General features: G+C 50.5%; 1 protein-coding gene and 1 long non-coding RNA gene across 3 annotated transcripts; one reads left to right on the top strand and one right to left on the bottom strand.

The window, feature by feature from the left end:
• The first annotated feature begins 5547 nt into the window (after window positions 1–5547).
• On the top strand, window positions 5548–7729 carry LOC135187914 (uncharacterized). Its single transcript, XR_010307490.1, has 3 exons — window positions 5548–5595; window positions 5687–6219; window positions 6775–7729. It is a non-coding gene; the product is annotated as an uncharacterized LOC135187914 (long non-coding RNA).
• Window positions 7730–8511: 782 nt separating this feature from the next.
• TWIST1 (twist family bHLH transcription factor 1) lies at window positions 8512–10821 on the bottom strand. Of its 2 annotated transcripts, none has more exons than XM_064166924.1 (2): window positions 9916–10821; window positions 8512–8862 (listed from the first exon to the last, which is right to left on the bottom strand). In XM_064166924.1, exon 1 carries the CDS (start codon window positions 10517–10519, stop codon window positions 9959–9961), a length of 561 nt encoding a protein of 186 aa, XP_064022994.1. In that variant the 5' UTR covers window positions 10520–10821; the 3' UTR covers window positions 8512–8862; window positions 9916–9958. The 2 variants fall into 2 exon arrangements, with proteins under 2 accessions (XP_064022994.1, XP_064022993.1); XM_064166923.1 differs by lacking the exon at window positions 8512–8862 and adding an exon at window positions 8936–9246.
• Window positions 10822–12304: the final 1483 nt, after the last annotated feature.

The following is a 12304-nucleotide window of genomic DNA, read 5'->3' as shown; positions in this document are numbered from 1 at the left end:
GGATAGTCACTAGTGGTCATGAACTCCCTCCATATATTTTTTTTTCCTGCTGAAATTCCTCCATAAATAAAACAAACCTCCATAAAACAGCAGGAAAAATCCACTCCCAGCGAGAGTCCTCGAAGGCAGTGGGAGTGGATGACAGTGTCCGAAAGGTGGGGATAGGCAGCTGCCCCCCTGCTTGCTCCCACAGACAGCTGTCTCTGCCCCATTCACTTCTCCTGGTGATTTATGAAGCCCTTTGATCAGAAGCAAGTTTTAATTGCCTGAACTGCAGAATCTGACACGTGCTTCATCAAGTCAAATGCTGAGCCTCTTCCCCATGCCTTGCTCTTCTGTCTCTTGGATTCAGGCCATGTAAGATTTTAGGAATACACCCAGTCCCTAATCCCATTTTCCAATCTAACGGGACATCAGCTCAATAGCCGACCGGGAAAGGAGAAAGAAAAAGCAAAGCAAACCAAAGCAAGCAAAGGAAACTTAAGCAAGCAAACAGACAGAAACCCCAGAACACTTCTCTACCTGAAGCACCGTTGGGGTCCCTAGCCCATCCAAACACAGGTCTCAAGCATAGGCGCCGGGAAGGGGAAGAGTGGGAAAACTCACGGTGGGGGGTGAGAGGAGTGTTGGAGCCCTCCCGGCGGGGACGGGCCCCGGTGAACCCTGCTGGTGGCGGAGCGCCCCGGCGGCCGGAGCCGGGACCCCCACGGGGAGCGGGCTGCCCGCAGCGGGCCTGGCCGTGGCTGGGGAGAACGGGTATCACGTTACTGCGCGGCAGGCAGAAGAAAGGGGAATGTCAGGCACTGTCAGGTATTAATAGGACTATTTCTCCCCATTAAAGCCATGCCTTTGAGCAAAGGAGTTTCTTTCATGTTGTCCCCGACCAATACTCTGACAGAACTCCTAAAACTCAGGAATTTTCCAAATCAAAGACATAATCTCTGTCCTTCTGCCCATTTCCCCCACTCTCTGCCACACACACTATATCCCAAACGGCTTTGACTGTCATTATCCCCTCACAGATGCCTGTTTAAATTCTTGATTCAAGCCGGAGGACATTTAATAGCTGACTGGATTAAATATTGCAGACTCCAGCCCAGAATCTCTTTGAAAGTACAGGTCGAGGACTATGCCTAAATTCGCTGGATGAAAACCGATCTATGATATATGTTTTAAGTTCAGATCTGAGGACTGAGGGGAAGCGGGGGAAGGGAGTCTGTTCTGGATCTGGTTTATATTGGTGTAAAAACCTTGAAGTTGAAAGGTGTTCCAGGATGCTTGGGAAGGGAGAGAGACAGCATCGGGGGGAGGGGAAAAAGGAAGGAAGGAGGGAGGGAAAGAAAGAAAGAAGGAAAGAAGGAAAGAAGGAAAGAAAGAGGGAAAGAGGGAAAGAGGGAAAGAGGGAAAGAGGGAAAGAAAGAAAGAAAGAAAGAAAGAAAGAAAGAAAGAAAGAAAGAAAGAAAGAAAGAAAGAAAGAAAGAAAGAAAGAAAGAAAGAAAGAAAGAAAGAAAGAAAGAAAGAAAGAAAGAAAGAAAGAAAGAAAGAAAGAAAGAAAGAAAGAAAGAAAGAAAGAGAAAGATGAGAAGGAAGAGGGAAAGAAAGAAGGAAAGAAAGAAGGAAAGAATTAATTACTTAATTAATGAAGTAATCTTCCTACGTGGGAAATGGATATATTTTCCAACACAAATAATTAAATATGAAGCAGAGCAAGGCACTTTGAAAGTGATGAGGTTCCATGGAGGAATTAGCCGCCTGTTTGAAATTAACACTAATTTGGCTCCTACATCAACAACTCCTCCGTAGACAGCATCTCACTCAGTAACTAAACATGTTTGATAGCTCCAGGGTTCAGAAGCGAGTGTGCTTGTGTGCGTATGTGTGTTTGTGCCTGTGTGTCCGGGACGTTGACACTTTCACACGCAAAGTAAAGCTTTACTGGTTTTCAAATTCTGAGACAGATATAACAAGCATTCTCACGTTGTTTTCTACACTGCACTAAACAGCGCTAGGCAAATCAACTTTTACTGATAGTTGTGACATCAGATGAATAACCCGGATCCGTCGTTTATATCATCGATTGATAGATAAGGGAAAAAAAAGGACTCCACAGTCAGTCTTTTATTTAAAAAAGAAAAAAAAAATCTGTTTGCATTCACATTAAATGTTTTTTACAAGATCATGTGACCGAGACGATAAATCTAGATCAGGATTCCCTAGGGATTTTTAGACTGATGCTATAGATTGTAGGTAGCACCTCAGCCTATTTGTCTGCGTTGTGTAAGCCTGCGTTTTCTTTTCCAAAACCAATGTGCTTAGTGTTAGCCCTTTTACTTTTGAAAGCATTTGCATAAAAAGAAAAATAAAGGCTGAATTAATATACGTTTGGTGAAGTTTAGGGAGAACTCTTCTTATTGTTCAATGCAAGTATCTGTTATAAAAGCCTTCAGCGCGGTTCAAGATTAATATGTCGGACCCGCTTGCAGGAGTAGGTTTGCAGAAATATATTCCTGCAAAACATAGTTACAGCTTTTCGAAACGCTTTGTGAATGAAAGGTCCAAAACGTAGGCAGGTGTCTGCAGGACTCCGAGACACCTTATCTCAGCCCGCCCCCTGCTTCATCGTGGGTCTTTTCCTTGACGACAGCCGTTTCTCACCCACTCGCGCTGCGCCCCTGGGGTGGCGGAGGGACCACCTTGCCCAGCAGCACCTGCCAGCCTGCCGCGGCACGGTACCCAAAGGCATCGCAGAGGCAACAAGAAATGCGATCTCACACTAAAATACCAGAGGACCCTTTGTAAAATAGCAACTATGATGCAAAAAGAATAAAATCCAGAATGGAGCGCAGAGCTTGCATCTAGCGCAGGATTGACTGTACCCTTCTGAAAACGCCAAGCCGAGCACGGTGTTTAGTTTCTTGGAGAGCAGCGGCTATGCTCAGAGCCAGAGCAGAGGAGGGGACCCTCTGCTGCAACCCGCTCACCGCAGTGGCGAGCACTCGGCCAGGAGTGCCGGGCACAGCTGAGCAGATGGGGGCGGGGAAGCCAGGCAGAGCCGGGCAGAGGAGCCGGGCAGAGGAGCCGGGCAGCACCATGAGGCTTCACTGCGCCCAGAGGGCTCGGGGCTGCCAACCCACTCTCTCCTTTGCTTCTCTTAGTCTCTACCCACCTTCAAACAGAAGGCAATTGATTAGTCTCAGTTTCTCCTCCCAGTAGAGATCCGATACTTTCCTAGGGATCAAACGAACCCGAGACTAAAGGAGGAGGTCAACGGACAGGAAAGAGAGAAAGAGACGGAGAAATAAGAAAAGAAAGAATGAAAAAAATGAAAAAAAGGAAGGAAGGAAGGAAGGAAGGAAGGAAGGAAGGAAGGAAGGAAGGAAGGAAGGAAGGAAGGAAGGAAGGAAGGAAGGAAGGAAGGAAGGAAGGAAGGAAGGAAGGAAGGAAGGAAGGAAGGAAGGAAGGAAGGAAGGAAGGAAGGAGAGAAAGAGAAAGAAAGAGAGAGAAAGAGAGAGAGAAAGAAAGAGAGAAAGAGAAAGAGAGAAAGAGAGAAAGAGAGAGAGAAAGAGAGAAAGAGAGAAAGAGAGAAAGAGAGAAAGAGAGAAAGAGAGAAAGAGAGAAAGAGAGAAAGAGAGAAAGAGAGAAAGAGAGAAAGAGAGAAAGAGAGAAAGAGAGAAAGAGAGAAAGAGAGAAAGAGAGAAAGAGAGAAAGAGAGAAAGAGAGAAAGAGAGAAAGAAAGAAAGAAAGAAAGAAAGAAAGAAAGAAAGAAAGAAAGAAAGAAAGAAAGAAAGAAAGAAAGAAAGAAAGAAAGAAAGAAAGAAAGAAAGGAAGGAAGGAAGGAAGAGAGAGAGAGAGAAAGAGGATAGTAAGTTTGGTCTGAGGAGCTGCGATTTCTTTTTGGCAAACAAACAAATAAAAAGCAGTATTTAGGAAGGACGCACATAGTGTGCGCCTATGCAAATGCACACACCGAGAAAACGGCAGGAATGATTTACACTTGATTTTCTGTGAGCCTTTCTCTTCCCAGTTTGTACAAGGCGGAGCTCCGCTTGCGAGTTGTACATCTGTTCACTTCACGTGACGTTTTCATAAAAGTACTAACATCTGCTCAAAATAAACCTCCTTTCAGGTACCTGCTTAACTTTTCACATGTCAAAATCCCTTCCCCTCTGAAGCTCCCCTTTCCCCCACGGCTGCAGTCGTGTACATTGCTCCTTTTTTCACTGCCTGTTTAATGACTGTGCCTCGTCCCAAACAGAACAAAGCAACCCTAAACATGAGAGGGCGACCCTGACCCTTCCCAAGAGCATCCTTCCCCCATCTCACCCCCTCCTACCTTCAGATTTCCCGCACTCGGAGGGCAGAGTGGTTCCCCGTCCCGTTGCAATACTGTTCGGTCAGATTTCTGCATCGTAGCAAGCAGACTTTGCTGCATTCCCCTAGAAAACCCGAAGTCCTGCTCGAGATCATATTTTGCACGAACACTGATAAAGCTCCCAAAGCCAAATGATGAGCACTTAATTGTCCCAAACCAGTTCCGTTACAATTTCAGCTATTGTTAATTGCCGCCGTTGCCATTGTAGCCGTCTTGATTTCAGCGTGGTTCGTTGGGATTATTTGGGAGTGAAGCGCGTCCTCACTTGCCCGTGTTCATGCAGTGAACAAGGGAATCTTCATAAAATTTCTGCAAATTTAATGTCATCTCTTTATGAAAAGAGTGAGGAATCGCTGGCTACCCAATACAAGACCACTTAAACAAGAAGGGTGCAAGCGCTGCAGAGAGGGTAGAGGAAACAGGGGATTACTGGGAGAACAGACAGGTTTTCCCTCAATCTGAATATTTGGGTTTGATTTGCGTTATATTTCGGATTTTTAGGCGGGTGTTATCATCATCATCATTATGTTTCCGGAGCTTTATTGTTTCTGCTCTGTAAAACCGCTCTAAGCCTCCCGCAATCTCTATCGCTTGGTCCTTATAAATGGACGGCTGTTTGCTTTTAAAAAAGAAAAGGGGGAGTTTTGTTGTACAAGTGATTTTAACCTGCTCCACCTTCAAGTGACCTGCCAAATGCTCCTTCTTACTTTATAGACATCTGGGAATTCCATACATGCCTTAAACTCCAATTACACACCTTCTTCAAAGGACACGTGCTTTGATTTGCCAAGAACATTAAGTGGACTGAAGTCGAAAGAAACTGGTGCAGAAGTTAATGTAAAATACATCCTGTGCCATGTTTACTGCGGGCAGGTTATGCGTGCAGCAAATAAAACAAGTCTTAGTGGGATGTGGATGTGCGTTCCTCTTTTTTCGCCTTAGACTCCCGGATCCCTCTGCAGGGTGGACGGAGCTTTCACCACCACCACTCTCTTCCCAAAGATGCTAATTTATGGCAGAGCGCTCCCGCTTTCCCCGGCGGGCCTGGGGCAGGTGAAGGCATCGCCGCATGAACCGGGAGGCCATTGACAGCGAGGGCGGCTGGGAGCAGCGCCGGCCAGGGGAGTCACCGGCGGCGGAAGCTGGGCCGCTTCCCGGGAGTCGCTGCCGGAGAAGCGGGCCCGGCAATGGCTCTCCCCGGGCGGCAGGTGCCCGCGCCGCAGGTGAGCTCCTCTCCCTCTGCACTTTTCCGTGACTTGTATGGGTCCCCCCTCCCCCGCACCGCGCGTTTGTTTGTTTTGCTTTAAATTACAGATGCAGGGAAACCGACTGACATCATGGGAGCGGGACAAGCGTGCGCTTTGAAGGGCTCCTGGGCAGGACTTCAAGTGAAATCATACGCCTGGGAGGAATCCGATACCGGCCTGCAGAAAGCAGCGGGGCGGCCCCTGCCAAACCCAGGAATGTACGAGGGCCCGCGGCCGGCGCCCCCCGCCCGCCGCCCCGCAGGAGGCCGGGCAGTGCCAAGCACCCGCCGCCTCCGCGTTCCGGCAGCTCCGCGCTTCTCCGTCTCCGCGGGGCCCGGCGGCGTGGCCGGGACTGTGGCCACAGGACAGGGCACCGGGAGCTCCGCTCCACTCGGGTAATAAACTGAACATGCTGATGCCTCGGAGAAAGAACTAAAATCAGCCAGGACTTCCAAAGACAGAGTTCATTGTCCGGTTGCAGGAGCGTTTAGAATTCCCAAAAGACAAAATAATACACTATTTTTTTTTCTTCAGTAAGCCTGACTGCCCCCATCGCTTTCGGCTCTAACCCTGAGAGCACCCGGCCTCTGCAGTACCCAGGTACAGGAAAGGGCACGGTTGTATTTTTAAATCAGAATTATCTCCTCAATGGTTTTATTGCAGTTTAGTTTTGTTGTTGTTTTTTTTTTCCTGGATATTTTTTGAGGTTGGGTTTTTTGGTTGGTTGATTGTTTGGTTTGTTGGTGTTTTTTTTTTTTTATTTTTCGTTTGTTGGTTTGTTTTGTTTTTCTTTTTAATTACTGTTATGATGTAATGAAGCACAGGTAGCAGCCTGCACATTGGATGAGCTCCCAGGTGCTCAGAGAGGGCTGCAGCATCGGCTGGGACCCCGTTGGAGGGACACAAGGGTGGAAGGGTGGTATAGGCAGACCTGATGGTCGCATGAGCTCCATGGAGATTGGAGATTTTTCTCACTGGAGTTCTTCAGCTTGTTGGAAACGGCTAGCACAGGCTTGGTCAGAGGCCTCTCCCTAGTTAGGAGGCTGTCGGTCAGGTTTAAGTCCATCAGTCCGACTCGCTTCGGATTTCTGAGGACGAGTACAGCTTGGCCCGTGGTTCTCAAAATGCTCTTGATTCCTCATTCATATTTTGCAGGTACCCTTGTCCACGAAACGTGCCTTCCCCTCATTATCGAGGACCTCATCTCGGTTTTGGTTTGTTTGGTAATTGTTTTTTTGTTTTCCCCAGAACCTGTTTTCTTCCTCAATATGGAGCGGTTTTATCTCTTTCTTCCCTGTGATTTCTCCCCCAAAAGAAGCCACAGATACCATCCCCAAGCCATCAGATACCCCCAGCCCCACGACCAAAGCCCCGCTTCGTCTCCCCCCGCCCCTCGTCGCGGTACTGCAGCCGAAGTAACCGAACTAACATTACCTCCTCCTCGGTAGCCGAGCCGCATTGGAGCGGTGTTTTTCGAGAGGTACTAGCAGCTGAAGGGTGAACAGCGGGGACCTGCGGGCGCCGAGGAGCCAAGAGGGGGCTGCAGCCCCGAAACTCACAGAGGTCCCCTTCCTCTCCGTCACAGAGGGCCGCGACCACCAAAGCCCCCATCCAATTTCCAAGTCCTCGCTAATCCGTCAGTGCAAACAAGCTCTGCGGGCTCTCTAGAGTAAACATTGCACACTGGCCTAAAATATGCACGATATTAAATTCATAGCACTCTTATGTCAGCAATGGATGGTAGTATGCGGATGGGAAGCAAAAACAGTCAGGCAATAAAGTCAGCTCAACCTGGGCTAAGTAAACAGGCTCTGTTTTGAAAAAACACCCCATCCTATTTACCCAAGACACTGGCCGAATCCCTGCAGAGGGGTCCCAGTCTCTGCGGGGAACACTGCTCGGCTCTTACGGCCTGAACGGCAGACGCCCCTGGGCACCCGCTTACCCTCCGCAAATGCGGAAGAGGCCAGAGACGCCGTTCACCGGGCACAGACGGGCTACCAAGCGGTGGGAGATGAGCAAGTGACAGCAGAGGCCGAATCAGCCGTCTGCTTGTAAGCGTCGGGGTTTGAGGCTATTTTGGGTTGGGCTGGTTCTTGGTTTGTTTTGTTTGTTTGAACAACTTCCCTTTTCACTTTCCTTCCGAGCTCTCAGAGATGGAGATTTCCTCCTTCTTATACAACCGGGGTTTCGCCGCATATTAGGACCCCGCGGAGGGCACGGTGAGAAGAAAGAGAAGCAACATGCACCCTACATGTAGGAAAGAAGAGGGTGAGTTAGTGAATCCCTCCGTGCACCTTGAAAAGGTGATCGCTAGTCTATATATTATACAAAACCCTAGAGAGCAGAGGAATCACACATCACTTCCACCGGAAAGCCCCACTCGCTAGACACTTCTCTGTTTCAGTCTCACTTTCCCTCACTCTGCTTGTGGATGGACGAAACCGTTTAAAACCGATACCTCTTCCTCAGGGATACCAGCAAAAATACTGGAAAACGGGGAATAAGTCCTGCTCTTGCCTTAAATCTCGAGAGGGAAGCACAGCAGCAACCTTAGAGCGCAAACTCCGCTCCCCTTAGTAACTCGGCAATGCTTGGGGTTCAGATTAAAAGGGGAGAGGGAGAGAATGAGGAGAGAGAGAATACCTTTCTCCCCAAAGTGCAGCGAGCTTCAGCACAGGATAATAAAGCTGTCTCAATAAATAACGCGCCTGTGTCTGTCAGTAGCTAGTTTATTTGCGTTTTTCGCCTGGTTTGTTTATACTAGTGCCCCCTCTCTCTTGGGTGTCTTTACAGCTCAACAAGCAGGTATTTATCTCCAGTTCCAACCCTGAGTTCTCAGAGAGACCAAACTTCAAGGTTATTAAAATTTCAATCATATTTATTTATTGCAGAAAAATAATATACAATGATATTTACAAAACAATCATAAAAATAGGAATGCAATTAGACACCGGATCTATTTGCATTTTAACAGGAGTCATCAATAAATAAATAAAATGTTTATTTTTTTTTCTCAGAAGAAAAATAATAATAATAAAAAAAGTTAGGAACCGGGTATATAACAGCTTCAGCCCAGCTTACTTCCCCCCTTTAAAAAAGAAAAAAAAAAAAAGAAAAAAAAAGGAGTTTTTCATCTCTACAGGGATATTTTTTTTGGTTGATTGGTTGATTTCATTCAAGAATGAAGAAAGTCCACAATAGTGTGTATTTCCTTTCATCAGTGGCTCATAGGCACGACCTCTTGGGAATGCATGCAAAAAAAAAAAAAAAAAAAAAAAAAAAGGAAAAGAAAAAGAAAAAAAAAAGGAAAAAATGAAAAAAAGTCAAATTCCAACATTCTTCGTCAAAAAAAAAAAAAATCTAACGATTCAGACTTCTATCAGAATGCAGAGATGTGTGGATTGTACCGACGCCCAAAGGGTAGTCACTGTCCAAAGCCCTTGTCTCTTTCTCTTTCCTTAAGTGCTCCCCATGCCCTGCTTTGAATTTGGATATTGCTCTTCTGATTTCCAAGAAATCCTTGGTACAGGTTTGGTTTTTTTTAGACAAAACGAGACAAAAAATGGTATCCAACTTCAGAGTCTCTAGATTGTCCATTTTCTCCTTCTGTGGGAACAATGTCATCTGCAAAAACCCAGAGAAGGTGGAAAGCTCGTTACTGAAGTGAAAGCCACACATACATCTACCTACACCTCTCTCTCTGGAAACAGACGTGTTGGGGATGACTAGAGGAGGGAGAAACGCCTGCCTTTGCCATGCAGCCGGCGCGGTGATCGTGTGACAACCTAGCCCGGCAGCTGGCCGTGTCAGAGCCGAGGGAAGGGGTTGCCGGGGCTGTAGGAAGCGCTCCTCGGGAAGCACACAGGCGGACATGGATTCACTTCAAAATATTAGCAGCAGCAGCAGGAGCCATTCCAGCAGCCCCGCTAGCTCCGCTGCCTTTGGTGGAAAGTGATCTCAGGCCGGCCCCATCTGGCTGGGCACACCCGCGCCGCTGCCGCCTCCCCGCCCGCAGCCCACCCCCGCCAGCAGCGCCCCGCCACGCGTGGGCCTCACGGGGCCGGAGGCACACCTCAGGCCACTCAGTGCGGGGGACGCGACGTGAGTGTGTGTTGTAGGGGGGGCACACACCTCCAGGCGCCCTGCTCTCCGGCCGGTCCTGGAGGCCAGGCCCTGCCGGACGGGGAGGGCTCCTCCTGCTCCTCGGCCACCCGTGCCCAGCTCACGGCGCAACTGGCGGCCCCTCAGCTTCCCCTCCCCTTCTCCCCGCCGGTTTCGGGGTCCCTGCCTTACCTAGGGCTCTTGCCGAGGGGATGCGGTTTGGGGACGCCGCCTGCTAGTGGGATGCAGACATGGACCAGGCGCCCTCCATTCTCCATACTGAGAAGGCGTAGCTGAGCCGCTCGTGGGCCACATAGCTGCAGCTTGCCATCTTGGAGTCCAGCTCGTCGCTCTGTAAGACCTGGTAGAGGAAGTCGATGTACCTGGCCGCCAGCTTGAGGGTTTGGATCTTGCTCAGCTTGTCCGAGGGCAGCGTGGGGATGATCTTCCGCAGGGCGGCAAAGGCTTCGTTCAGCGACTGCGTGCGCTGCCGCTCCCGCACGTTGGCCATGACCCGCTGGGTCTGCAGCTCCTCGTAGGACTGGGGGCTGCCGCCGCCGCTACTGCTGCCGCCGCCCCCGCCGCCCCCACCCGCCCCGCACTTCTTGCCCCGCTTGCCTTGGGCCGGGCTGCAGGGCTCGTCTGCTGCCCCGACGGCGCTGCGGCGGCTGGAGCGCCGCTTGCGCCCCCCTCTCTTGTTGTTGGGCAGCTGCTGCCGGTCCGGCTCCTCTTCGCTGTTGCTCAAGCTGTCGTCGGCGGGGGAGACTGGAGAGTTTGACTCGTCTTGCTGCATCATCTCTGGGGGGAGACGCGAGAAGCGGGCCGGGAGGGGGGGGAGGGCAGGGAGAAGAGGGGGGCACCTAACCCGCCAGCTCCCCCTTGATCGGCTGCTTCGCTGGCCTGCGAGGAGAAGGAGGAGGAGGGAGGGAGGGAGGACCTCACTTTGGGGGGAGGGGGGATGGCATCAGGATCCAAGAGGAGAAAAAAAACCCGCCAACCAAAAAAAAAAAAAAAAAAATATAGCCCTCCCGATCCCTCCTTGGAGCCCCTTCGAGGTGTCTGGGATTGGGAGAAAGTTGAAGACTTGGAGGTTCTTATAGCTCCTGCTGGCGGAAAGTTTGGGGGCAGCAGTGTCATTGGCCTGACGTGGAGAGGAGGGACTTTTGCTGAGTTTTATAGGAAAGTTTCCGCTTCCCCCCCTCCACGCCCTCCCCCAATTATTTTTTCAAGCCATTCACAAGTGATCTAGCCTCCCCTCCATACACACATAGACATCCTTATCCCAACCCCTTCCTCGGCTTTCCTCTCAGCGGTTTCTCCCCTTAGGCTCTTTCAGTTCTCACTAGGCTTTCGGGTGGTGCTGGGGGCTGGGGCGGGAGGTTATGGGGTGCATGAACACCTCCCGCGCTGCTTCGGAGGGAACAAGAGGCCACTTACTGCCTGCGCTGGGCGGGGAGGCGACTGTCCCGGAGCAGCCAGGGGACATCCCTCATCCTTCGGGCTTCCCCCGCCGCAGCGGGTACGGCTTGCAGCGAAAGGGAGGAAGGGGAAATTACCCTCCGGGCAGCATCCAGAGACATCCTAATTCTGTCCCGCTCTGGCGCACACTGCGCTCCCATCTCCTAGCGCCCTTGGGGTCTGGCTTTCATGGGGAGACGCACATTCCTAGGCTAGGGAAGAGAGGCGGCACAGCCCCGTCCTGTCGGACTGAAGGACTGCGCTTGGAGAAAGCCATCTTCAGAGGTGGAAGCAGCGGGGGAACTCATCACTGGCTTAGTACGTACGCACGCACCAGTCCTTTAGTTCGTTTTAAGGGAAACTGGGAAGATCCTTGTCCCCTGCCTGGCATACAGGGAGATGAGAGTGTGTGCATACCCTCTCTGCCCACACTCTGTGCTTACCGACCACTCACCTCGGTTCACCCTCCCTGAAGGCACCCAAGTGCAGCACTTTCTGGGAAACGAGCTTATTGATTTTAAATTCTCTTTCACGTTTGCAATCAAAACTATTTCTCCCCATCCCCCGCCTTTGTGCTTCCTTTCTCCTCTCGCTGGCAGAACAGAGCAGGTGGTGTGCCTTTTTAACAGCAGCTCAGATTCAAACGCCTGGGAAGGAAAGCTAGAAATTGCTGTCATTAGTAAGAGGGGCGATGCACTTTTGCTGCTCCCTGCGAGGGGACCGCAGCCCGCGCTGCCAGGGCAGCAGGCGCGGCTCAGACAGAGCACCTCCAGGCGCGGGGCAACACAGGCAGCGCAGGGCAATCCCGCTGCTCCTCGTCTGCGTTTGAGGTGAAAAGGAAAGAGGGCGAAAAAAAAAGCACAGGAACGATAAATCCCAGAGACGAAAAATAGGAGGCTTCTGGAAGAGTGTTGTCATCTGGTCCAGGGAAAAGAGCCGTCTCTCTTCCGTGCCTGGAGGCTCCTGTTCCTCCAGGCAGAGGCCTCCCCTCCCAGGCACTTCGAGGGGACAAGGCTCCGACAAGAGCGGTCACCGAGGAGCAGAGGGCTCGGCTCGGCCCTGTCAATAACTCACTCCCTGCTGCAGCATCCGTCGGAACCCCACCGTGGGCACAGCAGCTAAC

Source organism: Pogoniulus pusillus, chromosome 28 (genome assembly GCF_015220805.1).
Source record: "Pogoniulus pusillus isolate bPogPus1 chromosome 28, bPogPus1.pri, whole genome shotgun sequence".
In the NCBI taxonomy this organism is placed as follows: Eukaryota; Metazoa; Chordata; class Aves; order Piciformes; family Lybiidae; genus Pogoniulus; species Pogoniulus pusillus.
This window is presented reverse-complemented; position numbering and strand designations above follow the sequence as displayed.